At 54.3% G+C, this 25207-nt stretch overlaps 1 protein-coding gene across 3 annotated transcripts in view; it reads right to left on the bottom strand.

Annotated features, from left to right (window-relative positions):
- NUP98 (nucleoporin 98 and 96 precursor) overlaps nt 1-24947 on the bottom strand; it is a 42477-nt gene extending 17530 nt beyond the window's left edge. Inside the window, exons 1-20 of one of the 3 annotated variants that reach the window (XR_013775082.1) lie at nt 24767-24945; nt 21570-21673; nt 20068-20169; nt 19749-19928; nt 18948-19087; nt 17408-17515; nt 16644-16827; nt 15676-15839; nt 14725-14862; nt 14098-14185; nt 12405-12497; nt 11223-11363; nt 10095-10228; nt 9221-9408; nt 8264-8380; nt 7132-7421; nt 5025-5138; nt 4208-4346; nt 3815-3992; nt 83-247 (exon numbers count right to left, since the gene is read on the bottom strand). Coding sequence is in view for 2 of the 3 variants with exons in the window: in XM_079312280.1 (XP_079168406.1) it covers nt 83-247; nt 3815-3992; nt 4208-4346; nt 5025-5138; nt 7132-7421; nt 8264-8380; nt 9221-9408; nt 10095-10228; nt 11223-11363; nt 12405-12497; nt 14098-14185; nt 14725-14862; nt 15676-15839; nt 16644-16827; nt 17408-17515; nt 18948-19087; nt 19749-19928; nt 20068-20169; nt 21570-21642 (2736 nt within the window). In the remaining variant the exon portion in view is untranslated. Of the gene's footprint in view, nt 1-82; nt 248-3814; nt 3993-4207; nt 4347-5024; nt 5139-7131; nt 7422-8263; nt 8381-9220; nt 9409-10094; nt 10229-11222; nt 11364-12404; nt 12498-14097; nt 14186-14724; nt 14863-15675; nt 15840-16643; nt 16828-17407; nt 17516-18947; nt 19088-19748; nt 19929-20067; nt 20170-21569; nt 21674-24766 lie in introns of all 3 variants that reach the window. The other 2 variants (XM_079312280.1, XM_079312281.1) reach the window with 2 other exon arrangements.
- Nucleotides 24948-25207: the final 260 nt, after the last annotated feature.

The raw sequence follows: 25207 nt of genomic DNA, 5'->3' as shown, positions 1-25207 counted from the left end.
TTACTCCAACCACCCCCTTCCCAGGCACCAGCTACTGTCCAAATCCATGTCATCAACCCCTCAGTCACTGTTCTCCTTCTACCTGAGCTGGGGGTGCTGGTTTGCCATTCAGAGCCATCTGCTGGGGTGGCAGGTGCCCTGGGGGTGGCACAGGCGTGGTCTTTAACTTCTTGGTGTCCACTTTTGAAGGATGATCTTCCTCTTCCTCATCTGAATCTTGCAAGCCATACTTGGAAAAGTGTGCTACCTGTGTGAAGGAGAAGGACAAACATGTCACAGCTTGGAAGTGAAATTTCTGGAAGGCCTGAACACTGGGCAGGTGTAACTGTGCCCTGTCCAGGATTCCCAACACACAACTCTTGGGACACCTGCAACAAATTTTGCCTCTCTACAGACCAATACCACCTGCTCTAGGCCAAAGGTGTCACCACAGAACAGAACACTGATTTGGACTGGGAGGGATCTTAAAGCTCACTAATTCCATGGCCAGGGGCACCTTCCATTAGTCCAGGCTGCTCCAAGCCCCACCCAACCCAACCTGAGACACTCCCAGGAATGAAGAGCTGTGGGGGGGACAGTTCTCACCAGAGGCAGCTGGCTGAAGCTGGCAAACCCCACAATCACAGAAGCACTAGGTTGGCAGAGACCTCCAAGACCATCAAATCCAACCCACACCCTAACAGCTCAACCAGACCATGGCACCACGTGCCACATCTAATCTTTTTTTAAACACATCCAGGGATGATGACTTCACCACCTTCCCAGGCAAAGCATTCCAGTACTTTATTATTCTTTCTGTAAAAAATGTCTACCTAATAGCCAACCTGTATCTCCCTTAGTGCAGCCTAAGGCTGTGTCCTCTGGTCAGTGCTGCCTGGAGAAGAGACCAACCCCACCTGATTACAACCACCATTCAGGAAGCTGTAGAGAGTGAGAAGGTCACCCCTGAGTCTCCTTTTCCCCAGGCTGAACAACCCCAGCCCTTCCTCACAGGGTTTGTGTTCCAGGCCCCTCACCAGCCTTGTTGCCTCCTCTGGACACCCACGTGTCTCAATGTCCTTCCTAAACTGAGGGGCCAGAACTGGACACAGCACTTGAGGTGTGACTCACCAGTGCTGAGCAGAGAGGAAGAATGGCCTCTCTGCTCCTGCTGGCCACACCATTCCTGACCCAGGCCAGGAGCCACTGGCTTTCCTGGCCACTGCTGGCTCACAATCAGCCAGCCGTCAACCAGTACCCTGAGGTCCCTTTGTGCTGGGCACTGGAAATGCCCTGAATGACAAACCCTGGGGGGCCCTGCAGCCCCGGGCAGGGGGCTGGCTCACCTTGAACAGCCAGGAGCCAATGCCCTGAATGACAGACCCTGAGGAGCTGCAGCCCCAGGGCAGTGTGCTGCTGCTATCCTGCAGCCCCAGGGCAGTGTGCTATCCTGCTGCTATCCTGCAGCCCCAGAGCAGTGTGCTATCCTGCAGCCCCAGGGCAGGGTGCTATCCTGCAGCCCCAGGGCAGGGTGCTATCCTGCAGCCCCGTGCAGGGTGCTATCCTGCAGCCCCGTGCAGGGTGCTATCCTGCAGCCCCAGGGCAGGGTGCTATCCTGCAGCCCCGTGCAGGGTGCTATCCTGCAGCCCCGTGCAGGGTGCTATCCTGCAGCCCCAGGGCAGGGTGCTATCCTGCAGCCCCGTGCAGGGTGCTATCCTGCAGCCCCAGGGCAGTGTGCTATCCTGCAGCCCCAGGGCAGTGTGCTATCCTGCAGCCCCGTGCAGGGTGCTATCCTGCAGCCCCAGGGCAGGGTGCTGCTATCCTGCAGCCCCAGGGCAGTGTGCTATCCTGCAGCCCCATGCAGGGCGCTGCTATCCTGCAGCCCCGTGCAGGGTGCTATCCTGCAGCCCCATGCAGGGTGCTATCCTGCAGCCCCAGGGCAGTGTGCTGCTATCCTGCAGCCCAGTGCAGGGTGCTATCCTGCAGCCCCAGGGCAGTGTGCTGCTATCCTGCAGCCCAGTGCAGTGTGCTATCCTGCAGCCCCATGCAGGGTGCTATCCTGCAGCCCCATGCAGGGTGCTATCCTGCAGCCCCAGGGCAGTGTGCTGTCCTGCAGCCCCAGGGCAGTGTGCTGTCCTGCAGCCCCAGGGCAGGGTGCTATCCTGCAGCCCAGTGCAGGGTGCTATCCTGCAGCCCCGTGCAGTATGCTATCCTGCAGCCCCGTGCAGGGTGCTATCCTGCAGCCCCGTGCAGGGTGCTATCCTGCAGCCCCGTGCAGGGTGCTATCCTGCAGCCCCGTGCAGGGTGCTATCCTGCAGCCCCGTGCAGGGTGCTATCCTGCAGCCCCGTGCAGGGTGCTATCCTGCAGCCCCAGGGCAGTGTGCTATCCTGCAGCCCCAGGGCAGGGTGCTATCCTGCAGCCCCGTGCAGTATGCTATCCTGCAGCCCCGTGCAGGGTGCTGCTATCCTGCAGCCCCGTGCAGGGTGCTATCCTGCAGCCCCGTGCAGGGTGCTATCCTGCAGCCCCGTGCAGGGTGCTATCCTGCACCGTGCAGGGTGCTATCCTGCAGCCCCGTGCAGGGTGCTATCCTGCAGCCCCGTGCAGGGTGCTATCCTGCAGCCCCGTGCAGGGTGCTATCCTGCAGCCCCAGTGCAGGGTGCTATCCTGCAGCCCCAGGGCAGGGTGCTATCCTGCAGCCCCAGTGCAGGGTGCTATCCTGCAGCCCCAGGGCAGTGTGCTATCCTGCAGCCCCGTGCAGGGTGCTATCCTGCAGGGTCTACCTGCAGCCCGTGCAGGGTGCTATCCTGCAGCCCCGTGCAGGGTGCTATCCTGCAGCCCCGTGCAGGTGCTATCCTGCAGCCCAGGGCAGTGTGCTGGTCCTGCAGCCCCGTGCAGGGTGCTATCCTGCAGCCCCGTGCAGGGTGCTATCCTGCAGCCCCAGGGCAGTGTGCTATCCTGCAGCCCCGTGCAGGGTGCTATCCTGCTGCCCCGTGCAGGGTGCTATCCTGCAGCCCCGTGCAGGGTGCTATCCTGCAGCCCCGTGCAGGGTGCTATCCTGCAGCCCAGTGCAGGGTGCTATCCTGCAGCCCCAGTGCAGGTTCTATCCTGCAGCCCCGTGCAGGGTGCTATCCTGCAGCCCCGTGCAGTGTGCTATCCTGCAGCCCCGTGCAGGGTGCTATCCTGCAGCCAGGGCAGGTGCTATCCTGCAGCCCCGTGCAGGGTGCTATCCTGCAGCCCAGGGCAGGGTGCTATCCTGCAGCCCCGTGCAGGTGCTATCCTGCATGCCCGTGCAGGGTGCTATCCTGCAGCCCCGTGCAGGGCTATCCTGCAGCCCCGTGCAGGGTGCTATCCTTGCAGCCCTGTGCAGTGTGCTATCCTGCAGCCCCAGGGCAGTGTGCTATCCTGCAGCCCCAGGGCAGTGTGCTATCCTGCAGCCCCGTGCAGGGTGCTATCCTGCAGCCCCGTGCAGGGTGCTATCCTGCAGCCCCGTGCAGTGTGCTATCCTGCTGCCCCGTGTAGGGTGCTATCCTGCAGCCCCGTGCAGGGTGCTATCCTGCAGCCCGTGCAGGGTGCTATCCTGCAGCCCAGGGCAGGGTGCTATCCTGCAGCCCCAGGGCAGGGTGCTATCCTGCAGCCCAGGGCAGGGTGCTATCCTGCAGCCCCGTGCAGGGTGCTATCCTGCAGCCCCGTGCAGGGTGCTATCCTGCAGCCCCGTGCAGGGTGCTATCCTGCAGCCCCGTGCAGGGTGCTATCCTGCAGCCCCGTGCAGGGTGCTATCCTGCAGCCCCGTGCAGGGTGCTATCCTGCTGCCATCCTGCAGCAGGGCTGTCTCACCTTGAAGACCCAGGAGCCGGTCTCGGGCCGGTACTCCTTGAAGCGCGCCCCCTGGCGGCGGGACACGGCCTCCAGCCGCCCCTCGTAGTTCATCTCCGCCAGCCGCTCCGGGCTCTTGATCGGGCACCGCGACGTCTTGTCCGTGGGCCACACCCCGTCCAGGGTCACCTCGGCACGCCTGCAGGGGACACGGCGGGGACACGGGCATGGGCCACAGCCCAGGGCAGGGCAGGGAAACTCAGAGCAGCTTTTCAATCCAATCTGTGACTCCAAACTTGCAAGCAGCTCATTAACACTATAAACTGAAGGCACCGTTTGGATTTGTCTCTTGGGTGCAGCCTGCAAACACAGCAGCCTGTCAGGTTTTAAAAAGCATCCTGAACTAGCACTTACCTGTTTAACCCTTCCCCAATGGGAGGTTTTCTCTCGTCGTCAGGGTACACAATAACTTCTTTTCTCCGGATATGTACGATCTCATCCAGGTTTAAGTTTGTTAGATTTACTTCTCCTTCGAAGTAAATTGATCCATAACCTGCAAAACAACCCAAAAGGTCACAATTAAACTGCCTGTGAGAAGTCATGTGCCAGCAAGCCCATGATCCTGCTGTGCTCCTCTTGTCCCCACCCAATCCTGTCTCCTGAGTGAAGTGGCACCTCCCTCCCCCTGAGAAAACTGCAGAGGAGCATTATCAACTTGACACTGGTATTGAAAGGCTGGGAGAGCTGGGGGTGCTCACTGGGAGAGGAGAAACTGCAGGCAGAGCTCAGAGCCCCTGGCAGGGCCTGAAGGGCTCCAGGAGAGCTGGAGAGGGACTGGGGACAAGGCAGGGAGGGACAGGACACAGGGAATGGTTCCCACTGCCAGAGAGCAGGGCTGGATAGGGTAATGGGATGGAATTCTTCCCTGTGGTTGTGGGGAGACCCCAGAGAACCTGTGGCTGCCCCTGGATCCCTGGAAATGTCCAAGACCAGGCTGGACACTGGGGTTTGGAGCAGCTTGGGATGGTGGGAAGGTGTCCCTGCCCATGGAACGAGATGAGCTTTAATGCCCCTCCCAAACCAAAGCAGTCTGTGACACTGGGATTTATTCTCTCCTGAACCCTAGAGAACTTGGCTGCAAGCTGCCCCCAGAGCAGGGGCAGGGTGGCAGCCAGTGAGGTGTGGAACTGAGGGCCCAGGGGGGTGCAGCCCAGCAGGGCAGGGCTCTCACCCCTGCGGCCGATGGTGAAGTCTGTCACGACACACTCCTTCCTGTCGTTGGTCAGCCGGGCCAGCTCCTCCAGGGATGGGATGGTGTAGTAGCCAGCTCGAGTCAGAACAATCCCTGCAACACAGCATTCCCTGAGAGCAGGCACCAGGGCTGTCATCCATCTCTGCAGCCTGAGCAGCTGGGACAGAGGGACTGAGAATCCAACCCAGCAGCACACAGCACACAGCCTGCCTGAGAGTGCAGCTGTGCCAGCAGCAGGGAGAAGGTGCACGGGGAAAACAGCAACTGCCAATGCACCAGCACTGCAAGGAAACTGCCCCAGCTTTAGCAGCCTGGGGGCTCAGGCACTGCTGACCAACCTGCTACACTCAACAGCCTCCAATTCTCCTTCATCTGTCCATTTGTCTGTTCATCATCCTATTTCCCAAAAGCATTTTGTATCTACAAAATGTCTAGAGACATTTCTTCTGCACGTGTCACCTGCCAGGTTCATTACATGCCACCTAAGTATTACCTGGAGGGATTAACCAATCTTTTCCCTTTACCTTCTGAAATTCAAAAAACTCCAACATATGTGATATAAAACTGGGGGGTAACATTTAAATGCTCATTTAAAATAATAGTGATTAAATGATAATATAATATACTGTATTATACATAATTATTATCTTCTATAATGATTTAGTTATTATTTTATTAGTCATTTATCATTATATTTTATAGTATAAAGATTATGTAAATAATTACAATAAATTATGTTTAATATAAATGCATTATATATGCTATATATTAGTATTTACCTATAATATAAATATATTGCATATATAATTTATATATTTTTATAAATATATACTTATAAGTTATATAAATATATAATGCATATTTTATAGATTATATATATATATATATCAATAACTATCTCATGATAAATTATAATATAATGTAGTAGCAATAAAATTATCAGCAACTACAATAAATTATACATAATATGAATATACTATACTATATATATTAATATATATAGTATAAATACATTATATATAATTTCTATATAACACATAGTTTATATATAATCTCCATACCTTATAATATAATCAGTATATTGTATATAGGTAGGTTTGTATTAATAAATATAATAAATTGTAATACAATATAAAGTAATAGTGATAAAATAGTGACAGATACAATCCCTGCACTAGGTAAGAAGAGGAAGGATTGGTATTTTGGTGGAAGGAGGAGGTAAAACAGCCAGAGCTGAGGGTGCAATAGCAGGAGGTAGAGCAGCCCAAGGTGAGGGTGCAATAGCAGGAGGCACAGCAGCAGAGCTGTGGGTGCAGGAGGCACAGCAGCAGAGCTGAGCTGTGGGTGCAATAGCAGGAGGCACAGAGCCAGAGCTGAGGGTGCAATAGCAGGAGGCACAGCAGCAGAGCTGTGCATGCAGGAGGCACAGCAGCAGAGCTGTGCATGCAGGAGGCACAGCAGCCCAAGGTGAGGGTGCAATAGCAGGAGGCACAGCAGCAGAGCTGTGGGTGCAGGAGGCACAGCAGCCCAAGCTGTGGGTGCAATAGCAGGAGGCACAGCAGCCCAAGCTGTGGGTGCAATAGCAGGAAGCACAGCAGCAGAGCTGTGGGTGCAGGAGGCACAGCAGCCCAAGGTGAGGGTGCAATAGCAGGAGGCACAGCAGCAGAGCTGTGGGTGCAGGAGGCACAGCAGCCCAAGGTGAGGGTGCAATAGCAGGAGGCACAGCAGCAGAGCTGTGCATGCAGGAGGCACAGCAGCCCAAGGTGAGGGTGCAATAGCAGGAGGCACAGCAGCAGAGCTGTGGGTGCAGGAGGCACAGAGCCAGAGCTGAGGGTGCAATAGCAGGAGGCACAGCAGCCCAAGGTGAGGGTGCAATAGCAGGAGGCACAGCAGCAGAGCTGTGGGTGCAGGAGGCACAGAGCCAGAGCTGAGGGTGCAATAGCAGGAGGCACAGCAGCAGAGCTGTGGGTGCAATAGCAGGAGGCACAGCAGCAGAGCTGTGCATGCAGGAGGCACAGCAGCAGAGCTGTGGGTGCAGGAGGCAGAGCAGCAGAGCTGTGGGTGCAATAGCAGCAGCCAGGCTGACCTGCAGGGTGCAGCTGCTGCCCGGGCTCGGGCTCCCTGTCCCAGTCCTCGTGCAGGCTGTCCTCCTGGCAGGAGGCGTCCTCGCTGCTGCCCTCCAGCCCGTTGCGCAGCGCCGCGCGCATGTTGAGCGCCAGCAGGCTGTCGTCGGCGCGCGGCCCCTCGGGGCTCTGCGGCACCGGCCTGGCGATGGGGTTGGTGTAGAAGCGCGTCACCTCGTGCGCTTCCTCCTCCTCCTCCTCCCGCTCCCCCTCCGCACGGTGGTTCTCCTCGGCGGGCACCGACAGGAAGAACCTGCCAGAGCAAGGACAAGGCAGCGTTAGCGCTGAGGGACTGCCAGCCCCGTTCCTGAGCAGAGCTCTCTGCAGTGCCGGCGGTGATTCCCCTCCCGCTGCAGCACGGACAGCCTCACCATGCTGGGCACCGAGGCACGTGCCCTGTGCAGGGCTCAGTGGAACACAGCTCAGGCTGCACAGAAGCCTCAGAAGGGGGTGTAACAGCAACCCCACAGCTCCAAACTCTGCCCACAGTGACCTCGTTCCCACAGCAGATCTTATTTTAGTAGGGATACTATAAAATCCATTTTAGTAGGGCTTTCCACAAAATCAAAGTGGTGAGCTGGGCAGGAGGTTTTTTCCAGACTCGGATTAAAAGAAAACCTACACAAAACTCAGAGTTAAACTGAAATAAGGCTACAGGTTTTCTAAAGGAGGTTGGAATTCTAGCTTTTGGTGGGAGGAAAGACGTAGCCTTAGAGGTTCCTCATTGTAATCTGTACAAAATACACATATAGAAAATAGAAATATGAGACATGAGGAGCAGTTGCAATTCCCCCATCACTGTGACAGATCAGGTTTAGCACTTCCCCCAAGGAATGTACTGGTTTCCTGCTGCAGGAAGGAAGGGAGACTCATCCAGAATCTAAGTGCCTGCTCTCTGACCTGGACTTTGGGTGGGGTGACCTAGCAGTGCCCACAAGGAAGAACACATGGTTAGTCCAGGAGGAAATGCATCTCCCAGCAGGTCAGCTGCTTTCCATGAACAGTGGCATGCCTGAGAAGAGGTGCTGTAGAGCAGTAATTTAGGGACAGGCAGAACCAGTCTGCATTTGAGAGGACAAAGCCAGGTGATCTCACCTGTCCCCATTCTCCGGGTACTCTGACGGTGACGCCAGGTCCTCGTTCTCTCTGCTCACAGGGGAGAACAGGGTGCTGCTGCTCAGGTTCTTCAGAACCAGCTTCTTGATGCTCTTCCTAAAAACACAGCACACCAAGGAAGGGAAATTTGGATCAATCCACTGCATAAATGTGTATTTCATACTCAATTCAGATGCTCCTGGAAGCAGCTCTAAGACCTGTTCCCACACCCAGGATGTATCAAGTCTCCTGTAGGAGATCCTAAATTTTGTTGGGGAACTCCATTCAAGGCTCTGGTTCATAAAGAAGTGTAAAAAGAACAAGCTAGTGAAAGGCTCAAAGCCCAAGTTCAGCAAACCACAGTGTTCTCTGTTTCCCAAATCAGCTTTTCTAGAAGCACAGAAGGTCTGGCCCACAGGTGCAGGTTCATTTTACAGCAGGGTCACTTTTGTCTTTTGCTCTTTGTTTTCACTGAACTCCAAATCTTTCCAAATCCCTTTTCTACAAGTCAGCCACTGATGCACCTAAAAACTGAACCCAAAGCTTCACTCAAACAGACCCATGATTAATTTCCCACAGAAACATCTGTGGATCTGAAGTAGAACCAAGGCTGAGGTAAAACCACCAGAAATCTGCTCCATACTAGGGGCATGAGCAAACCTGCTGACACTCCCAGTTCAGCAGCAGGAAGTATTACCCTGTGCAAGCTTTCCTTGTAAGAATTCCTAAATTACCTTATAGGAGCTTTGCTCCCCTCATGGGCTGACCTCATTTTGCAGCTTACTTGGCCTTAAGAGTTTAAGCTGAACCTTTTTACCTCCTCTACAGAAAACAGTTCTAGTGAAGTCTTACGCACAACTTGTTACTGTTCTTCCAATCAGAACCAGGGCACAAAATCATGACATTGTGGGTAATGCACAGGAGTTTCCAGAGACTGTCAGACAAAGAGCAGCTCACTTTGGCATGAAGGCTCCATTGGACAGGGAGGGCTCATCATCATCCAGCCCATCGAAGAGCTGGGACTTGGCCGAGCCGGCCGACTGCAGCGCCTTGGGCCGCACGCGCGTGGCGGGCCGGGGGGTCAGCTTGTAGTGGGTGGGGGTGGTCAAGGCCTTCTGGGCTGCTGGGTTGGTTGGCTTCAGCCTCTGCAACAGAAACATGGACAGCTGGGCATCTCAGGTAAGGGGACAGAGCTCCAGGGAGCTGCAGCCCAGGGCCCTGAAAGGCAAAGGGGGTGACAGGTACAGGGAGGCAATCATTGCACATGGAGAGAGGGCTCCCTGCAGCCCCAGCCAGCATCCATGTGCCCCCAGGGCTCCAGCTGCCAGGCAGCACCCACCTCCAGCCCCTGCAATCTGCCCCATCCACTCTGAGCCTCCCCCAGCACCTCAAAAGCCTGCAAGGTGCTTGCTTTAACATCTTTGGAACAAAGCACAGGGAAAGGTTTATCAGAGACATCTTTAACAAAGCACTGCAATAATTCCAAGCTTTAACAAGGATCCATCTATATTCCCAATCAGCAGCAGTGAGCACAGGAACTCCATAGCCAAGGCTGTGATGCAGGCAAAAGCAGGAAATCATGGGGTGGTTTGTGTTGGAAAGTACCCTGAAGATCATGCACTTCTAACCCCCCTGGCATGGGCAGGGAACTTTCCACTGGAATAAAATCAAGCCCTTTGTGTCCTGGAGGGTAAAGAGCCCCTGCACCACTGGGAGAGCACAGAGGGAGCTTACCTGGCTGCTCAGTGTGCACTGCAGTGAAGGCTGCACACAGACCAAAGTCATTTCAACTGTCATCCAAAAAATGAGTGCAGGGCTGAGGTGCACTTACCTCTTCCTTCTTCTTGGGGTCTGACATGGGGTTTCTGAAGAGTGGGGAGTCCCCAAAGGGTGAGTAGGTCAGGCTGTTGAGGTGCTGCTGGAGGACAGCTTGCTGGGCTGCAGAGGCATTGGGGTCTGTCAGAGCTACAAAAGGAGCAGCAGTTCAGGTTTAGAGCTCTGGGAACAGAGCCAGGGCAGGCAGGAACACAGCAGCTCCCAGAGCATCTCCCTCCTCCACCAGAGTATAGACATATTCACTGAGTTCTCATGGGTGAAAAGCTGAGGGCACAGAGAGCTACAGAGCAGTGGGAAGAGTCTGGCCTGACAGAATATTCAACTGATCCAGCTGGCTTCTGAAAGGGTGTGAAGCAGAATGTTGGTATTCCTGCTACCACAACCATACAGGTCTAGAGTCCCCTCTACAATGGACTGCAAACTTTGTCTCTCCGTCCTGAAGTATTTCATTTTAATTCCTATTAAAATGCCCTGAGACTTCACCCCATGAAACATTCAAGCCACCAAAAGCAGCTTAATTCTAATTCCAACAAAAGCAGGGTGGATGTGGGCATTCCCAAAGAACAACAGAACCACTCAGAACAGCTCAGAACAGGGTCTGCAGGAAGTCAGGAGAGCTGGAGACAACTGGGTCTTGTTTTTGTCCCAATGGCACAGCTTTCCTGTTCATAAAGGCCCTCTAGGCCTCTCCTATCTGCAAGTACTGAAAAAGCTGCACTTCCCTCACTTTTTTTTTTGTGCACATCTATTCTTGCTGCCCCAAATTCAATTATGGGAAATGTTACTAATCTTCACGACAATGCCATAAAATAGGAGCAACTATTAGGAATGCAAAACAACTTGGAATTCTTTTAAATATATACATGCAACTAGCAAGAAAAGGGTCAGTAACATGGTGTGCACTGTGACAGGACACAGGAGACCAAGGAGATGTACAAAGGGTCAGTAACATGGTGTGCACTGTGGCAGGACACAGGAGACCAAGGAGATGTACAAAGGGTCAGTAACATGGTGTGCACTGTGGCAGGACACAGGAGGCCCAAGCAGACGTCCTGCTGTCCCAAAGGCCGTGGCAGGGCAGTGCTCCTGTGCTCAGGCCATGGGCACAGGCCCAGACACTCACCCACAGCAGGCTGAGGGGCCCCAAAGCCCAGGGTGGCAGTGGAGGTGTTGAATCCCGGCGCTCCGAAGGCTCCCGTGCCCAGCGTGCCCCCCAGCTTGGGCTGGGTGTTCCCAAACAGGGACGTCTGTCCTGCCCCCAGAGCTGTGACAGGACAGGGACTGTCATTACTGCAGCACTGGGACAAGTCCACAGCACCACAGAGACTGCACTCCCCACTGCACTGCAGGCAGCTTTCTGTGCCCGTGGTGCTGCAGGCACTCAAGCCCCTGAGCACACAGGACCTCACCAGTCCCACCAGTGCTGCCCAGTTTCTATCAGCCCTCCTGGCACTTGTGCTGGGTTGGTGTGCCCAGCAATGTGTGTTCTGTCCCCAGGTGGGGCAGTGCCCCTGATCTCCTGGCACATATTCTCTGCTCATGGGCCATCTTTAAACCAGCTGGGCAATCATCTTTATCTTCCCACAGCCCATCCTCCCTCCAGGAGATATCTCCTCTTCATGGCCACTGAGTCCCAGGGCATGGCTGAGAAAATTCCATCATCCCACTGGGAGATGCTCCAGCCAGGGCAGGAGCCAAGCCTTTCCTACCCTGAGAAAAACTGACATTTGGACACCAAGGAACCTTCTTCCCACTGCATTCCAGAGGAAAACCAGAGCCTTGCACATCATCCCTGGAGCTTCAGAGGAAACTGCCCCTTCTCCAGGAGCACTGCTCCAGCTGAGCCACATCTGCCCCTGCAGGAGGATGCAGCACCATGGAATGGGACTGTGCCACCACCCTGACTGACTGACTGTGCCAGCTTGGATTCTGACTCTGGCAGGGTTGGCATTGTTCTGTGTAATGCTGCACTGCTATTTGAATTGTCCTAGGAAAGAACTGTTATTCCCCATTCCCATCTCTTTGCCTGAGAGCCCCTTAATTTCAAAAACATAGTAATAATTTGGAGGGAGGAGGTTTACATTGCCCATCTCAAAGAGAAGCTTCTGCCTTTATTGGCAGACACCTGTCCCTCAAACTAAGACAGCACTGTGCTGAGAAACTCCCCTTGGAGCTGCCCTGAGCTATCCTGGCTTGAAGCTAAAATGCCCAGCCTTCCCTAACTCAGTTACAGGCAACACCCAGTGCACCAGGAGTGCAGCCTGAGGGCTGAAGCTTCCCAGAAATGAGCTGGGAAACTGCTTACCTGTTCCAAACCCTGTTCCAAGCCCAGTGCCCAGAGTCCCAGTTGCAGGCTTGTTTCCAAACAAACTATTTCCAGCAGTGTTGGCACCAAAACCTTCAACAACAGAACAAGCAGCTCATTAGAGATGAAATTAAAATCATGTATTTAAACAAGTAAGCATCACAGGGTGGAAGAGCCCTGCCAAAGTCAAATTTCTCACTGTTTCCAGCAGCAAAGGTTAAACTGACAATCAGCAAGAAGGGATTTCACTGGTAATAAACATATTTTAGTTGTAAGTACATTAAAGCAGCACAGAAAATCTCTGGGCTGCCTTTTTAAACTTTTCAGTTTGCAACAAATTTCAAAGTTTCCCTGAAAGGCAGAGCTGACACCATGCTGCTGTATCTGGCAACAGAGTGAAACATGCTGGGGGTTTCTGAGTGCCTGGAGGGAACAAACCTCATTTCATCCTGTTTGTACCACACACTCACTTCTCTGACCTCACCACAGAGCAGGGGGAACTCTGAACTGCACAGCTCAAGGGCACAGCTGTAGCTGCAACAAGGCCACCCCAAATGTACCACAAGCTCAGTTCTACTGCAGATGCTGACCCCATGCCATGCTTGCTTAGAACACAAAGCCAGGATTAGAGTGAAAAGTGCAGGTGTGCACCAACCCCTTGGAATCCAGCTCCATTCCTCCCACAAACTGCTGCACAGGCAAACCAAAGCACACACTGCAAAGGCTGCTCTCCACCCAACAGTGCCAACACACTCATGGGCCATGGAGATCCTGACCAGCAGAACAAGAACTCAAAGCTCCTCTCACACCCCTGGGAGGTTTGCTCAGGACTGCTCACCACAGTCAAACCCTGCTTGCCAAGGTGCTGACAACTGCACAGAGCTTGATTTGGGAAGGGCTTAAAATATCACCCAGTTCCCCTGAGATCCTCCCTGTCTATACCGGCAGGTCCTACTGCCCTTAAATAACCAACACAAAGCAACACTGGAAGGAAGCTCTTCCTCAGCTTGGGATGGAATTGTTGTGTTTTAGTTCCTGCCCACTGCTCCTTGTCCTGGCACTGGCACCACTGAGCAGAGTCTGGCACCATCCTGACACCCTTGGAGAGATCTGTAGGGACTGGTGGGATATTTGTATGGATTAAAGGATATTTGTAGGGATTGATGGATCCCCTCTCAGCCTTCCCTTAGACTGACCAGGCCCAGCTCCCACAGTCTCTCCTCACCAGAGATGCCCCAGACCCCAAATCATCTCTGTGGCCTTCCCTGGACCCTCTGCAGTAGCTCCTGCTCCTCCTTGAACTGTGGAGCAGGAACTGAACAGGACACTCAGATGAGGCTCCCTGGAGCTGAGCAGAGGGGCAGGATCCCCTCCCTGTCCTGCTGGGAATGCTGCCCTGGATCCCAGGGGCTCTCCTGGCCATCCCAGGCTGAAAATTCCCTTCAGGACTCACCAAAACAGTGGCACTGGACCATCCAGTGCCAGGGAGCCCCACCAAGAGCACAGGCACAACCAGCACATTTCCCTGCAGCAGGGCCATCGCTCACCTGACAATTCCAACACTACAACACTCAGCACATGTGGTACACACAGCACAGGTTAAGGACTGAAACCCCACGTTTTCCCTGTCCCCACTGGAGGGGTTTGCAGGGTTTGCAGGGCCTGCAGGGGTGACTGAGGGCAGGTTTGTTACCGAAGAGGCCCCCGCCCGTGGTGGTACCGAAGGAGGGAGCGCTGGTCGTGGTGGCTCCAAATCCAGCAGGCTTGTTCCCAAACAGGGTCTGCAAGGAAAACAGCAGCATTTGGCAACCTGGGATGCTGACACCACAGCAATTGTATGGCTGCAGGCAGGGACACAGAACTAAAGCCAAGCACACTGAGCCCCCCAGCCCACACCCCCATTATTAGGGCTTATCCCAAGCCACCTGCAAAACCCCAAAAGCAGCTGTCAGGGTCTGATTCAAGGGCCTTAAGGGACTTTTCCAATCCCAGTGATCCTGTGATTTTTGCTCCACCTGAACCAAAGTGACTGAATATTAAAAACCAAGATTGGTTTCGGTCCATCATAACTTATAACCTGTGTTTCCAGCCCCATGCTGAGGCACCCAGACACTGAGAGCCTCAGTATCTCCTGCTGCTTCCATCACTCCACACATCACTTGTTAAAAAATGACTCTACTACACCTGTTTCTGCTCCAGTTTACAAAAAAGCCACCTGACTTCTGTATCTCAGACATCTCAATTCCTCAGCTAGCACAGCTCCTGTGGAGCTCAGCACCCCAGAACAGGATTTCTCTTTATTACCAAGGCACACACATACCGAACCACCAACACCAAATCCTGTGTTGGCTTGTCCAAAAAGGCCAGTTCCTGTTCCAAATCCAGTCCCAGCATTTGTATTGGCAGCTGTCCCAAAAAGGCCTCCAGGCTGGGAGGGCTGGGTGACCCCAAAGAGACCCTAAAAAAGGAACCAGGTTAAGGTGAAGCTCCCAGGCTTTTCCAAGTCCAACACTGATAACAACAGATTCAACACACAAAATCAGGCAACAAAACAATGCTACATTTGCCCTCCTGCTGGGGAAAGAGGGGCGAAGAGCATTCCAGTAGCTCTAGTCCTCCTCCTCCAAGAGATTAGCTACAAAAAGGAAATTAAAAAAAAAAAAAAGCCCAAAAATTTATGCTCCAAGATTTAAAGGATATTGGAATTTCCTCATTGCTTCAAGCAAGGGAAATGGAAAAGAAACATTTCACAGGGTTTTCTGGGAGAAGTCACAAAGAACACGATTATACAGCAAGTTACTTCTAGTTATACAGCAAGTTACAGCTATATAGGATCTGTTACAAAAGCCCACAAATGTTGCTCCTCTGTCACCAGAAAGCCCAGGATTGGAATTCCCATAGAAGGTTAACCATGGGATAACATTATCTGTGTGTAAATCATAGGAAGCACTGGAATTGCTAGAGAGCAGCTGCTTGAGGAGGTGAGTGGGTACATGATTTGTGAAGAGCTGAGTGCTCTCAAATTGTCAGGAACAAAGCAGGTTCCTCACTCAGGTACATGATCTGTGAAGAGCTGGGTGCTCTCCCATTGTCAGGAACAAAGCAGGTTCCTCGCTCAGATACATCATCTGTGAAGAGCTGGGTGCTCTCCCATTGTCAGGAAGAAATCTGACTGCCAGCAGGTTCCTCACTCCAGCACAGCCTCCAGAGCTCAGCATCCTGCTCCCCTCCCCACAGTGCAGTGTGAGGAGCCCCCAGGCCCAGCTCTCACCATGGTGCTGGTGTTGGGCTGGCCCAGGGTGCTGGTGCCCCCGAAGGAGAAGCCAGTGTTCTGTGTGGTGGTGGCCTGGCCAAAGGGTTTGTTGAACAGGCTGCTGGTCTGTGGCTGCTGCCCAAAGAGGCCCCCGCTGGTGCCGGTGCCAAAGCCGGTGGTACCTGGGACACAGAGTGGTTAGAGAGCACAGCCTGACAGCCCACACTCTGCATTCACACAGGGCAACAGGTCACAGCATGTCCTGGGCTGCAGGGACCCCCAGGGAGCACTGCCCACACCCCCCAAAATCCCAGCATGGGCATCCCCAGCAGCCTCGGGCCCTGCCCATTCCCTGGGGAGCCTGGGCAGTGCCCAGCACCCTCTGGGGGAAGAACCCTTCCCTAAAATGCAAGCTGAGCCTGCCCTGGGCCAGCTCCAACTGCTCCCTGGGTCCCATCTCTGCTCATCCAACCACCACTGCCATCCCTACAGCCTGCAGGATTTGGATCTGTTTATAGACAAATGCCACAAACACGAATATCCATTATTAGGAAAAAATCCCTCCCTGGCAGGGTGGGCAGGGCTGGCACAGGGTGCCCAGAGCAGCTGTGGCTGCCCCTGGATCCCTGGCAGTGCCCAAGGCCAGGTAGGACATTGGGGCTGGAGCAGCTGGGACAGTGGGAGGTGTCCCTGCCCATGGTGAGGTGAAATAGGGTGAGCTTCAAGGTCTCTTCTAACCCAAACCATTCTGGGATTCTATGATCAATTTACATTTCAGATTGTACCAAAACCTAGTAAAAACCTGCTGTTTAAATTTTTCCAAGGAAAGGCAAGCAAAGATTCCTATGGCAAGGAACTCCACCAGTGAATGCTGGCAATAGCACCAGCACAACTCTGAGCTGATAGCAGCGTTTCAGCATTTTAAGAGGTTTAACAGAATATTTGCACATGCACTCACAGGAACACTGGGGCCAGGCAGTACTTACTGGTTCCAAAAGCAGTTTTATTCTGCCCATAGGAAAAGCCTGTATTGGTAGTGGAAGAGCCAAAAAGTCCTGTGGCTGTGCTGGACGTGGCAGTGGAAGAGCCAAACAAGCCAGCAGTTGCTCCTGCTCCCACAGGGTTTGTGGGCCCTTTCCTGTTTGCCTGGTAGTCTTCCAAACGGAGTTCCTAGAGGGAAATCCAGCTCTTGGTGCACAGGGCAGGGCAGGCAAGTGTCCTCACCACACCCACACAGCACCCTTCACAAAGATGAAGGCTCAAGAAAGGCTGAAACACCCATTTTTAAAAATAATGACACCAAAAATGGGACCTAAACTTAGATCCATGTTTGGGCTTCAATGTGACTTCCCAGAGCTTTTCCAGCTCTTTGTACAAATGATGTTTCGAGGGGTCAAACAAAGCAGCCCAAATGGGAAAGCCTCACACTGAATCCTTGGGAACAGCAGTTTATAATAAACAACTGATCTCTGCTGGGATCCTGCTGTCATCTCAGCACAGCAGGGCTGTTCCCAACACAATCTCATGTCCTTCTGACAAGATGGAATTTCAGCTCTTCCAGACCCGCATTAAGCATTTAAACCCAACTGCAATTAACGGGGCGTAGCATTAATTGTTTTACTTGACAACAGCTTGTGTGTGTGATGCAGATACTGAAGGTTCATGACTACTCTCCCATTAATGAGCACAGACAGTAAGGGGGGCCCAGGGGGGCCCAGGGAGCCGAGGTGAGGCTGGCCCCTGCACTGACCTCGAGGGACTTGCTCTCGTACTCCTTCATGGCAGTGATGCACTGGTGCTTGGTGTTGATGTTGGTGCTCACGCCCGATTTCACCATGGTGTCCGTGCCCGTCGGGGGCTGAGGGAAGGGAGCAAGGGCCAGGTTAAAATCCACTCAGACTGGGGGGAACACAGCCAAACTCCCTGCACACCCTGGGAAATCCCACAGCTAGACAGACCTGAGGCTCTGTGTGACTGCCCTGCTCAGGTGAGACACAACCCACAGAGCCCCCAGCCCTGGGACAGCCAGAGCAGGAGCTGAGAGAGCCCAGAGCAGGCAGGAGCTGCTGCAGGGCTGGAGAGCTCTGAGCCACACCTGGGGGTGCTCACCTGGGCAGGAGGAGCTGCAGGGAGAGCTCAGAGCCCCTGGAGGGATCCAGGAGAGCTGGAGAGGGACTGGGGACAAGGCAGGGAGGGACAGGACACAGGGAATGGCTTCAGAGTAGGGTTTGATGGGATATTAGGAATTAGGAATTGTTCCCTGGGAGGGGCTGGGATGGAATTGCCAGAGCAGCTGTAGCTGCCCCTGGATCCCTGGCAGTGCCCAGTTCCAGGCTGGACACTGGGGCTGGAGCAGCCTGGGACAGTGGGAGGTGTCCCTGCCATGGCTGGGGTGGCACTGCATTGTCTCTCCCAACCCAAACATTGTGTGAGTTCATGGTTTTATGATCCCATCATTATTTGTACAGCTGAGGCCTCACCCAGGTGTGTTCAATGATGATCAGCAGTGGAATTTGCCCCAGGAACACACAAAACAACTCTCAGCAATTTTGCTTTTGGTTTCACTTTAAAAGCAGTTTACCTCAGCTTCTGACAAATCCTGGAGCTCTGCATGAATTTCACTATCCCCTCCTTTTTAACAGTGCTATGAAAGTACAAATCAGCAGCACTGCAAGAGCCCAGGCAGCACCACAGCTCTACCCCCAAAGCCTCAGTCTTACATCAGCTCAGTCCAGAAATGAAGAGGTATGAGATCTGCATGCAAAAGGTTTTGGGGAGAAGAGTCCCTCTTCCAGCAGGCACCAGTTAGCCCAGTTCCTCAAGGCCCCTCTGCTGGGCCACCCTCCAGGTCCAACTGCCACAGAACTTGGTAGCAGTTACTGAATCCTGTCTTAAAGGGGACTCGTCCAGAGGAGGCAGGACAGCACTCCTCCCCTCCCAGCTGCCATTCCCTGAGCCAGGCTGCCTCAGGAGAGCTGTGCTGCTCCTCACCATCCCACATGTCCCTAACCCTCACTGCTGCCAGCATTTGCCATGGATCACCCTGAGTTCCACAGCACTTCCTGGCAAGGCTCAGCTTTAGGAGCTCCTTTACTCCTTCAGCCTCAGCACAGCTCTAAACCCAGCAAGCCTGAAATTCCACAGTGTTTGAAAAGGATGCTCTCAAATCATGTCACTCACTTGCACATGAACTCATTTTAGCACCACAGTGGCCAAGACATCACACAACTGCAAAACTGAATACTTCCCACAGTGAACAGGCTGGATTAAGAAGAAAAAGCAGAACTTACATTAAATTTAATAGTCGTGCCAGTTGGAGCTGCAGTAAAGCTGGTTGGGCCAAAGAGAGAGCCAGATGTGCTCCCAAAGGGGTTGGAAGTGGTGTTGGTGGTTCCAAAGAGCCCCCCACTGCTGGTGCTCGTACCAAAGTCTGAATAAAGCATAACAAATAACATCAGTATTCAAACAAACCCAAAGTTTAAAACTTAAATACTTTATTCAAATTAGAACCTGGTTTGAAAAATAGAAAAAACAGTTGGGAAAAATAATTTGACAGCCAAGCTGGAAGCTGGTGGTGCTGCTAATGAAGTTCTCTGCTGCAGAAGTGTCCCTAAGTCAGCACCCCAGAAACACCAGACAAACCACAGCAGCCAGTTTCCTTCTACTCCCAACTAGTAGGAAGAAAACATTGTAATAATTTTATTATAAAGAGAATCAGCAAGGCTCCCTTCCTTTTTTCAGAAAGGGCTGCAAGCAGTTGCTTTTGCCTTGTGAAATTACTGAAGAGTTTAATAGCATTCCCTGTCTTCTCCTGCAACAGACAAACCCAACTGTAACTGCTCTGCCACAGGATAAAAACCTAAAATCAAACAGCACTGAAAGAGATCTTAGGATAAAAAATTCAATCCAACCACTTCTGGCAATTCATTTTAAAATTTAGGGCTGGCATCACAGCTACAGGCTGAGCAGCAGTGGGCTCCTCCTGGCTGCTGTGGGCACAGGGATGTCACTGTATCCTCCTGGAGAGCCCCCAGGTACACCCAGCTGCCAGTGCTGTCCCACTAACTGCAGAGGGGGCCAGTTTCACTCACTTCCAAAACCAGCTGGCTTGTTCTGTGCAAAGGCATTGTTCTGGGATGAGAAGAGGCTCCCACCAGTGCTGGTGGTTCCAAAGAGGCTGTTTGATGTGCCAGTGGATGTTCCAAACCCAAAGCCAGTGCTGGTGGAGGAGGTGGCTGGTTGGTTGAACGTGGTTGAGCCAAACAACCCTCCTGCAGACAGAAACAGGCTGTTAGTCCTGCTTGGGGGCTTTGACAGGTTCTGGGCTTGGGAGGGTGTTTGGCTGGTTTCTGTTGAGTATTCCTTGGTTGGGGGTTTTCCCTCCCTCCCCCCCTCCCCTCTGAGCAGCACCTGGCTTGGTCTGTGTGCTCCCGAAGAGGCTGCCCGTGTTGTTGGTGGAGCCAAAGGCCGACGTCCCGAAGGCGCCTCCGCTGCTCGTGCCAAAGCCAGCATCTGCAACACAGCCTGTGAGAGCCCTCCTACAGCCATGGGACACTGAGCCCAAAACACACAGCTCCTGCTGCAGCACAGCCTGTGAGAGCCCTCCCACTGCCATGGGACACTGAGCCCAAAACACACAGCTCCTGCTGCAACACAGCCTGTGAGAGCCCTCCCACTGCCATGGGACACTGAGCCCAAAACACACAGCTCCTGCTGCAGCACAGCCTGTGAGAGCCATTCCACTGCCATGGGACACTGAGCCCAAAACACACAGCTCCTGCTGCAGCACAGCCTGTGAGAGCCATTCCACAGCCATGGGACACTGAGCCCAAAACACACAGCTCCTGCTGCAGCACAGCCTGTGAGAGCCCTCCCACTGCCATGGGACACTGAGCCCAAAACACACAGCTCCTGCTGCAGCACAGCCTGTGAGAGCCCTCCCACAGCTATGGGACACTGAGCCCAAAACACACAGCTCCTGCTGCAGCACAGCCTGTGAGAGCCCTCCCACTGCCATGGGACACTGAGCCCAAAACACACAGCTCCTGCTGCAGCACAGCCTGTGAGAGCCCTCCTACAGCCATGGGACACTGAGCCCAAAACACACAGCTCCTGCTGCAGCACAGCCTGTGAGAGCCCTCCCACAGCTATGGGACACTGAGCCCAAAACACACAGCTCCTGCTGCAGCACAGCCTGTGAGAGCCCTCCCACAGCTATGGGACACTGAGCCCAAAACACACAGCTCCTGCTGCAGCACAGCCTGTGAGAGCCCTCCCACAGCCATGGGACACTGAGCCCAAAACACACAGCTCCTGCTGCAGCACAGCCTGTGAGAGCCCTCCCACAGCTATGGGACACTGAGCCCAAAACACACAGCTCCTGCTGCAGCACAGCCTGTGAGAGCCCTCCCACAGCTATGGGACACTGAGCCCAAAACACACAGCTCCTGCTGCAGCACAGCCTGTGAGAGCCCTCCCACAGCTATGGGACACTGAGCCCAAAACACACAGCTCCTGCTGCAGCACAGCCTGTGAGAGCCCTCCCACTGCCATGGCACAGCTGAACCCACACACCCCTACAACACACAGCTCCTCCTACAAGCCCTCCCAACAAACCCAGCACAGGTTTGTTCCAGCCCCAAAATCCCAGTGACACCACCTGCCCTAAGCACTGCACCTTCACTCCTCCTGCAGCAGGAGTTTCCACAGCAGACACAGAACCCTGGCTGTGTGCCCAAACTGAAAGCTTGGTTGGGGTGCAGCCTTAGGCTCCTGAACCTCATCCAAGCCAGCTGGAGCACCCAGCAGCTCCCTAATTCCCTGCCATGAGGGATCACCACTTCTGGGGATTCTCTGAGCTGCACTCCAGGAAAACAGACCTCATTAAAAACCCCCTCAGATATTTTACTTACTTTGCCCAAAAGTTGAAGTTGTCCCAAAGCCGGTGCTGCCTCCAAACGGAGTTCCAAAGGATTTGTTAAACATTTTCAGGATATTTCAGGTTTTTGTCCTAGACCTGGAAAAGAGAATTCAGGTTTTATTGAATCATTTTTCATCTCCCTCACTGCCAAGGGCAGCAACCCCACCAGAATCCTCCAGCACCAGCCCCAATGGCACTGTGCAAATCCAAACCCTGCAGAACCCTGGGGGGTCAAGGGCACCAACATTCCAGTGACAGCTCAGGAGATGGCCCTAAACACCACTGGCCCTAAAATTAAGGTGTCACCCTTCATTATGGCTGCAGTTCCTGCCCATCTCAGCCTGTGGTGACCCCACTGCAATCCCAGGGGTTCCCAGGACTGATTTTCCTGTTCCAGCCTCTCTTCAAACCCGACAGGGGGATGCACTGCACGGGGATTACAGGAATCCCCCCTGCCTCTGTTCCCCACTCCTGCCCTTCCCAGCAGCTGTAGTTCCAGGGGAGTTTTGCTGGGCCCAGCTCCCTTTCCAGCCCCATGGTTTATTTACAGCACATTCATCCCCTGCTGCCTCTCCTCAGCCTCCTCCCCCCAGCACTGACAGGTACAAACTCTGCTCCAACTCTCCGACTTTATCAACAAATGCAGCAGAATCCCCACAGCTCCTCAGGCACTCTCCCAGGGAACAGGGGAGTGTTTTCCTGCAGCTCCACCACTGAAAGTTCCAGATTAACCAAAAATGAGCCAGAGTAACAAAAAAAAGCCAGTATTACCCCCCAAAACAGTGGGTGCAATGACCCAAGAAAAGCCATTTTAGCCAGAAGAAAATGATAATACTAATGAGAAAAAACAGGCACTACTAAAATCACATCAAATTAACAAAAAAATGCTGGTGTTGTCCCACCCCCAGGTATTGAGCAGGCAATGGAGGAATTCCCCCACACTCCCAGGTACTCCCTGGCAGCAGCAGCCACACACAGCACTGCAGAACTAAGAAGACCAGCAATTCAAGAATGGCCCACAACAGGAATATTCCCAAATTCCAGGGCAAGCCAAAGCTGCCCTTTCCCTGTGCCCAGTGTGGCAGCTCCCCCATCCCAGCCAAGGCAGGCACAGCCTCCTGCAGGGACATCTCCACACTCAGCTGCCCATCCTTCAAACTCAAATGTGTTTGTTCCTCTGACACCAACAGCACTTTCTGGGAATGGCCAAATCCAGACTGGGAGCAGCCACAGCCTTCCACCATCCCTGAACAGCTGGAGACTAAATCAGCCCAGAACAACCAGCCCAAACCCCACACTTCCACGACAGAAAAATTAAAAAGATGATTTGGGTCACCTCCAACTACTCCAACAGACATACACTGTGATTTTGGAGTGTTAAGGGTCTCCACACTTTCACATGCAAATCCTTACAGGCTTCATTTGTCCCAGGAAGAGGAATTTCAGTGACATGATCCTGGTAAAAGCCAGGAAAAGCTGCTCTGACAAACTCCCAGAGCTCCCCAAGCTGAGGGTAACACTGCACCCTGAGCCCTCCTCACCTTCTCCCCTGGGATCCCTGGGGCTGGAAAATCCCTCCCAGCCCAGGCAGTCCCAGCTGTGCCCTGTCCCCACCTTGTCACCCCCAGTGTCACCTCCAGGTGCCACCTGCAGGGATGGGCACTGCAAACCTCCCTGGGCAGTTCCAACCCCTGAGCTCCCTTTCCATGGGGAAATTCCTGCTGCTGTCAAATGTCAGCCTCCTGTCAGGGAGTTAGGAGTGTGGGAAGGTCCACCCTGTGCATCCTTTCCTCCAGGCTGAGTCGCTTTCCCAGCTCCCTCTCCACCAGGACCTGCTCCCAAACACACCTCTCCCTTCCTATGGACATTTTCAGCCATCTCCCCTTGCCCCAAAGCAAGTCTCCCTTTCAGGCCAGATAAAAATCACCTGCACTTTCCAGCTGTCCAATGTTGTGACTCTCAGCTTTATCTACAAATTCACAGGTTCCTCATTTTCTGTGGTTCCTGTTTTCTATGTCACTGCTCTCTGATTGTCCTGAGATCACTAAACACCAAACTTTACCTAAGAGGAAACCTAAAAATTTACTTTCTAAGAAAAAAATGAGTTATAGAAAGGTTTCCCCCTCCCGCATGCATTTTACTTTACTTCACACCCATTCCTCCTTCCCTGCACCTTGAGGGCTGTGTCCAGTTCTGAGCCCCTCAGAGAAAGACTTTGAGGAGCTGGAGCATGTCCAGGGCAGGGAATGGAGCTGGGAAAGGGCTGAGGGAGCTGGGAAGGGGCTCAACCTGGAGAAAAGGAGGCTCAGGGGGGACCTTGTGGCTCTGCACAGCTCCCTGACAGGAGGGGCAGGGAGGGGGAAACAGGGACAGGAGGAGAGGGAACAGCCTCAGGCTGGGCAGGGCAGGCTCAGGGTGACAGCAGCAGGAATTTCCCCATGGAAAGGGAGCTCAGGGGTTGGAAGTGCCCAGGGAGGTTTGCAGTGCCCATCCCTGCAGGTGGCACCTGGAGGTGGCACTCAGGGTGACAAGGTGGGGACAGGGCACAGCTGGGACTGTCTGGGCTGGGAGGGCTTCTCCAGCCTTACTGATTCTGGGGTTCTATGAACGCAAGAGTTAGACCGGAATTAATAAAACACGAGGATTTTACACAACACCCCTCTCCCGCTCGCTGCACCCCCAGCTGAGCTGGGACTCCTCGCTCTAATTGAAGTATAACAGCAACAGCACAAAATCCCCGTAAACCCCCCAAAGAAACCCATGCCACCAACGAAACTTAGGTCACATGTAAGCAGCCTAACTTTAAACTACACCAAGTTAACACGGCAGTAAATAACTCCCGGCCCGGGGACAGCCGGGCCGTTACCCGCATCCAGAGCCGCGTATCCCCCGCGGAAAACACCCGGAATCCCCAACCGGACGCGCATCGGGACAACCAAAGAGGCCTAAAAACCCCAAAAGCGGCCAGCTACTCCGGAGACAGCCGGGGCACGGCTGCCCACAAACCCCACCCGCCCGCCGCCTTCCCGCCTCCCTCCGGCCCGTCCTTCGTCCCGGGGCCTCCCCGCGCCCCCCCACTCCAGGTGCAGCCGGTCTCCCGGCACAAAAGGCCCGGCGGCGGCGCCCCAGCCACGCCGGGCCGGGCAGAGCAGAGCAGAGCAGGGGAGGGCGGGCAGGCGCGGAGCTCACCGCGGGCGGAGGGCAGGGCTGCCCCAGCGGGCCCCGCTGCTCACGGCGGGTGCCGGGAAGCGCCGCTCGCAGCGGCCGGGCCGGGTGTCGGGCCCGCGGTGCCGCCGCCGCCTCACGGGGCCGCAGCTGCGTCACAGCCCGCGCGCGCACTCCCGGCCTGCCCCGCGCGCCGCCTCGGCCCCGCCCCGCCCGTCCCGCTCCCGCCTCCCATTGGCCGCGCCCCTCCGCACCCGCCCCGGACTCAGCGCTGATTGGGCGAAGCGGATCCGCTCGCCGAGCGCCCATTGGCCGGACGGGCCGAGCAGGGGGCGGGGCTTGGCGCCGCGGAAGGGTCCAGAACGGCTCGTGTCGCAGCACCGCCCCACATCCGGGGCGTTTGAGGGGGCGGGGCTTCTGCCGCGAGGACCAATCGTGTGTGGCGGCGCGCGGGAACAGGGCCCA

This window comes from Erithacus rubecula, assembly GCF_903797595.1.
Source record: "Erithacus rubecula genome assembly, chromosome: 1".
NCBI classification, from domain to species: domain Eukaryota; kingdom Metazoa; phylum Chordata; class Aves; order Passeriformes; family Muscicapidae; genus Erithacus; species Erithacus rubecula.
Note: the sequence above shows the minus strand (reverse complement) of the source record. Positions and strands in the feature narration are given on the sequence as shown.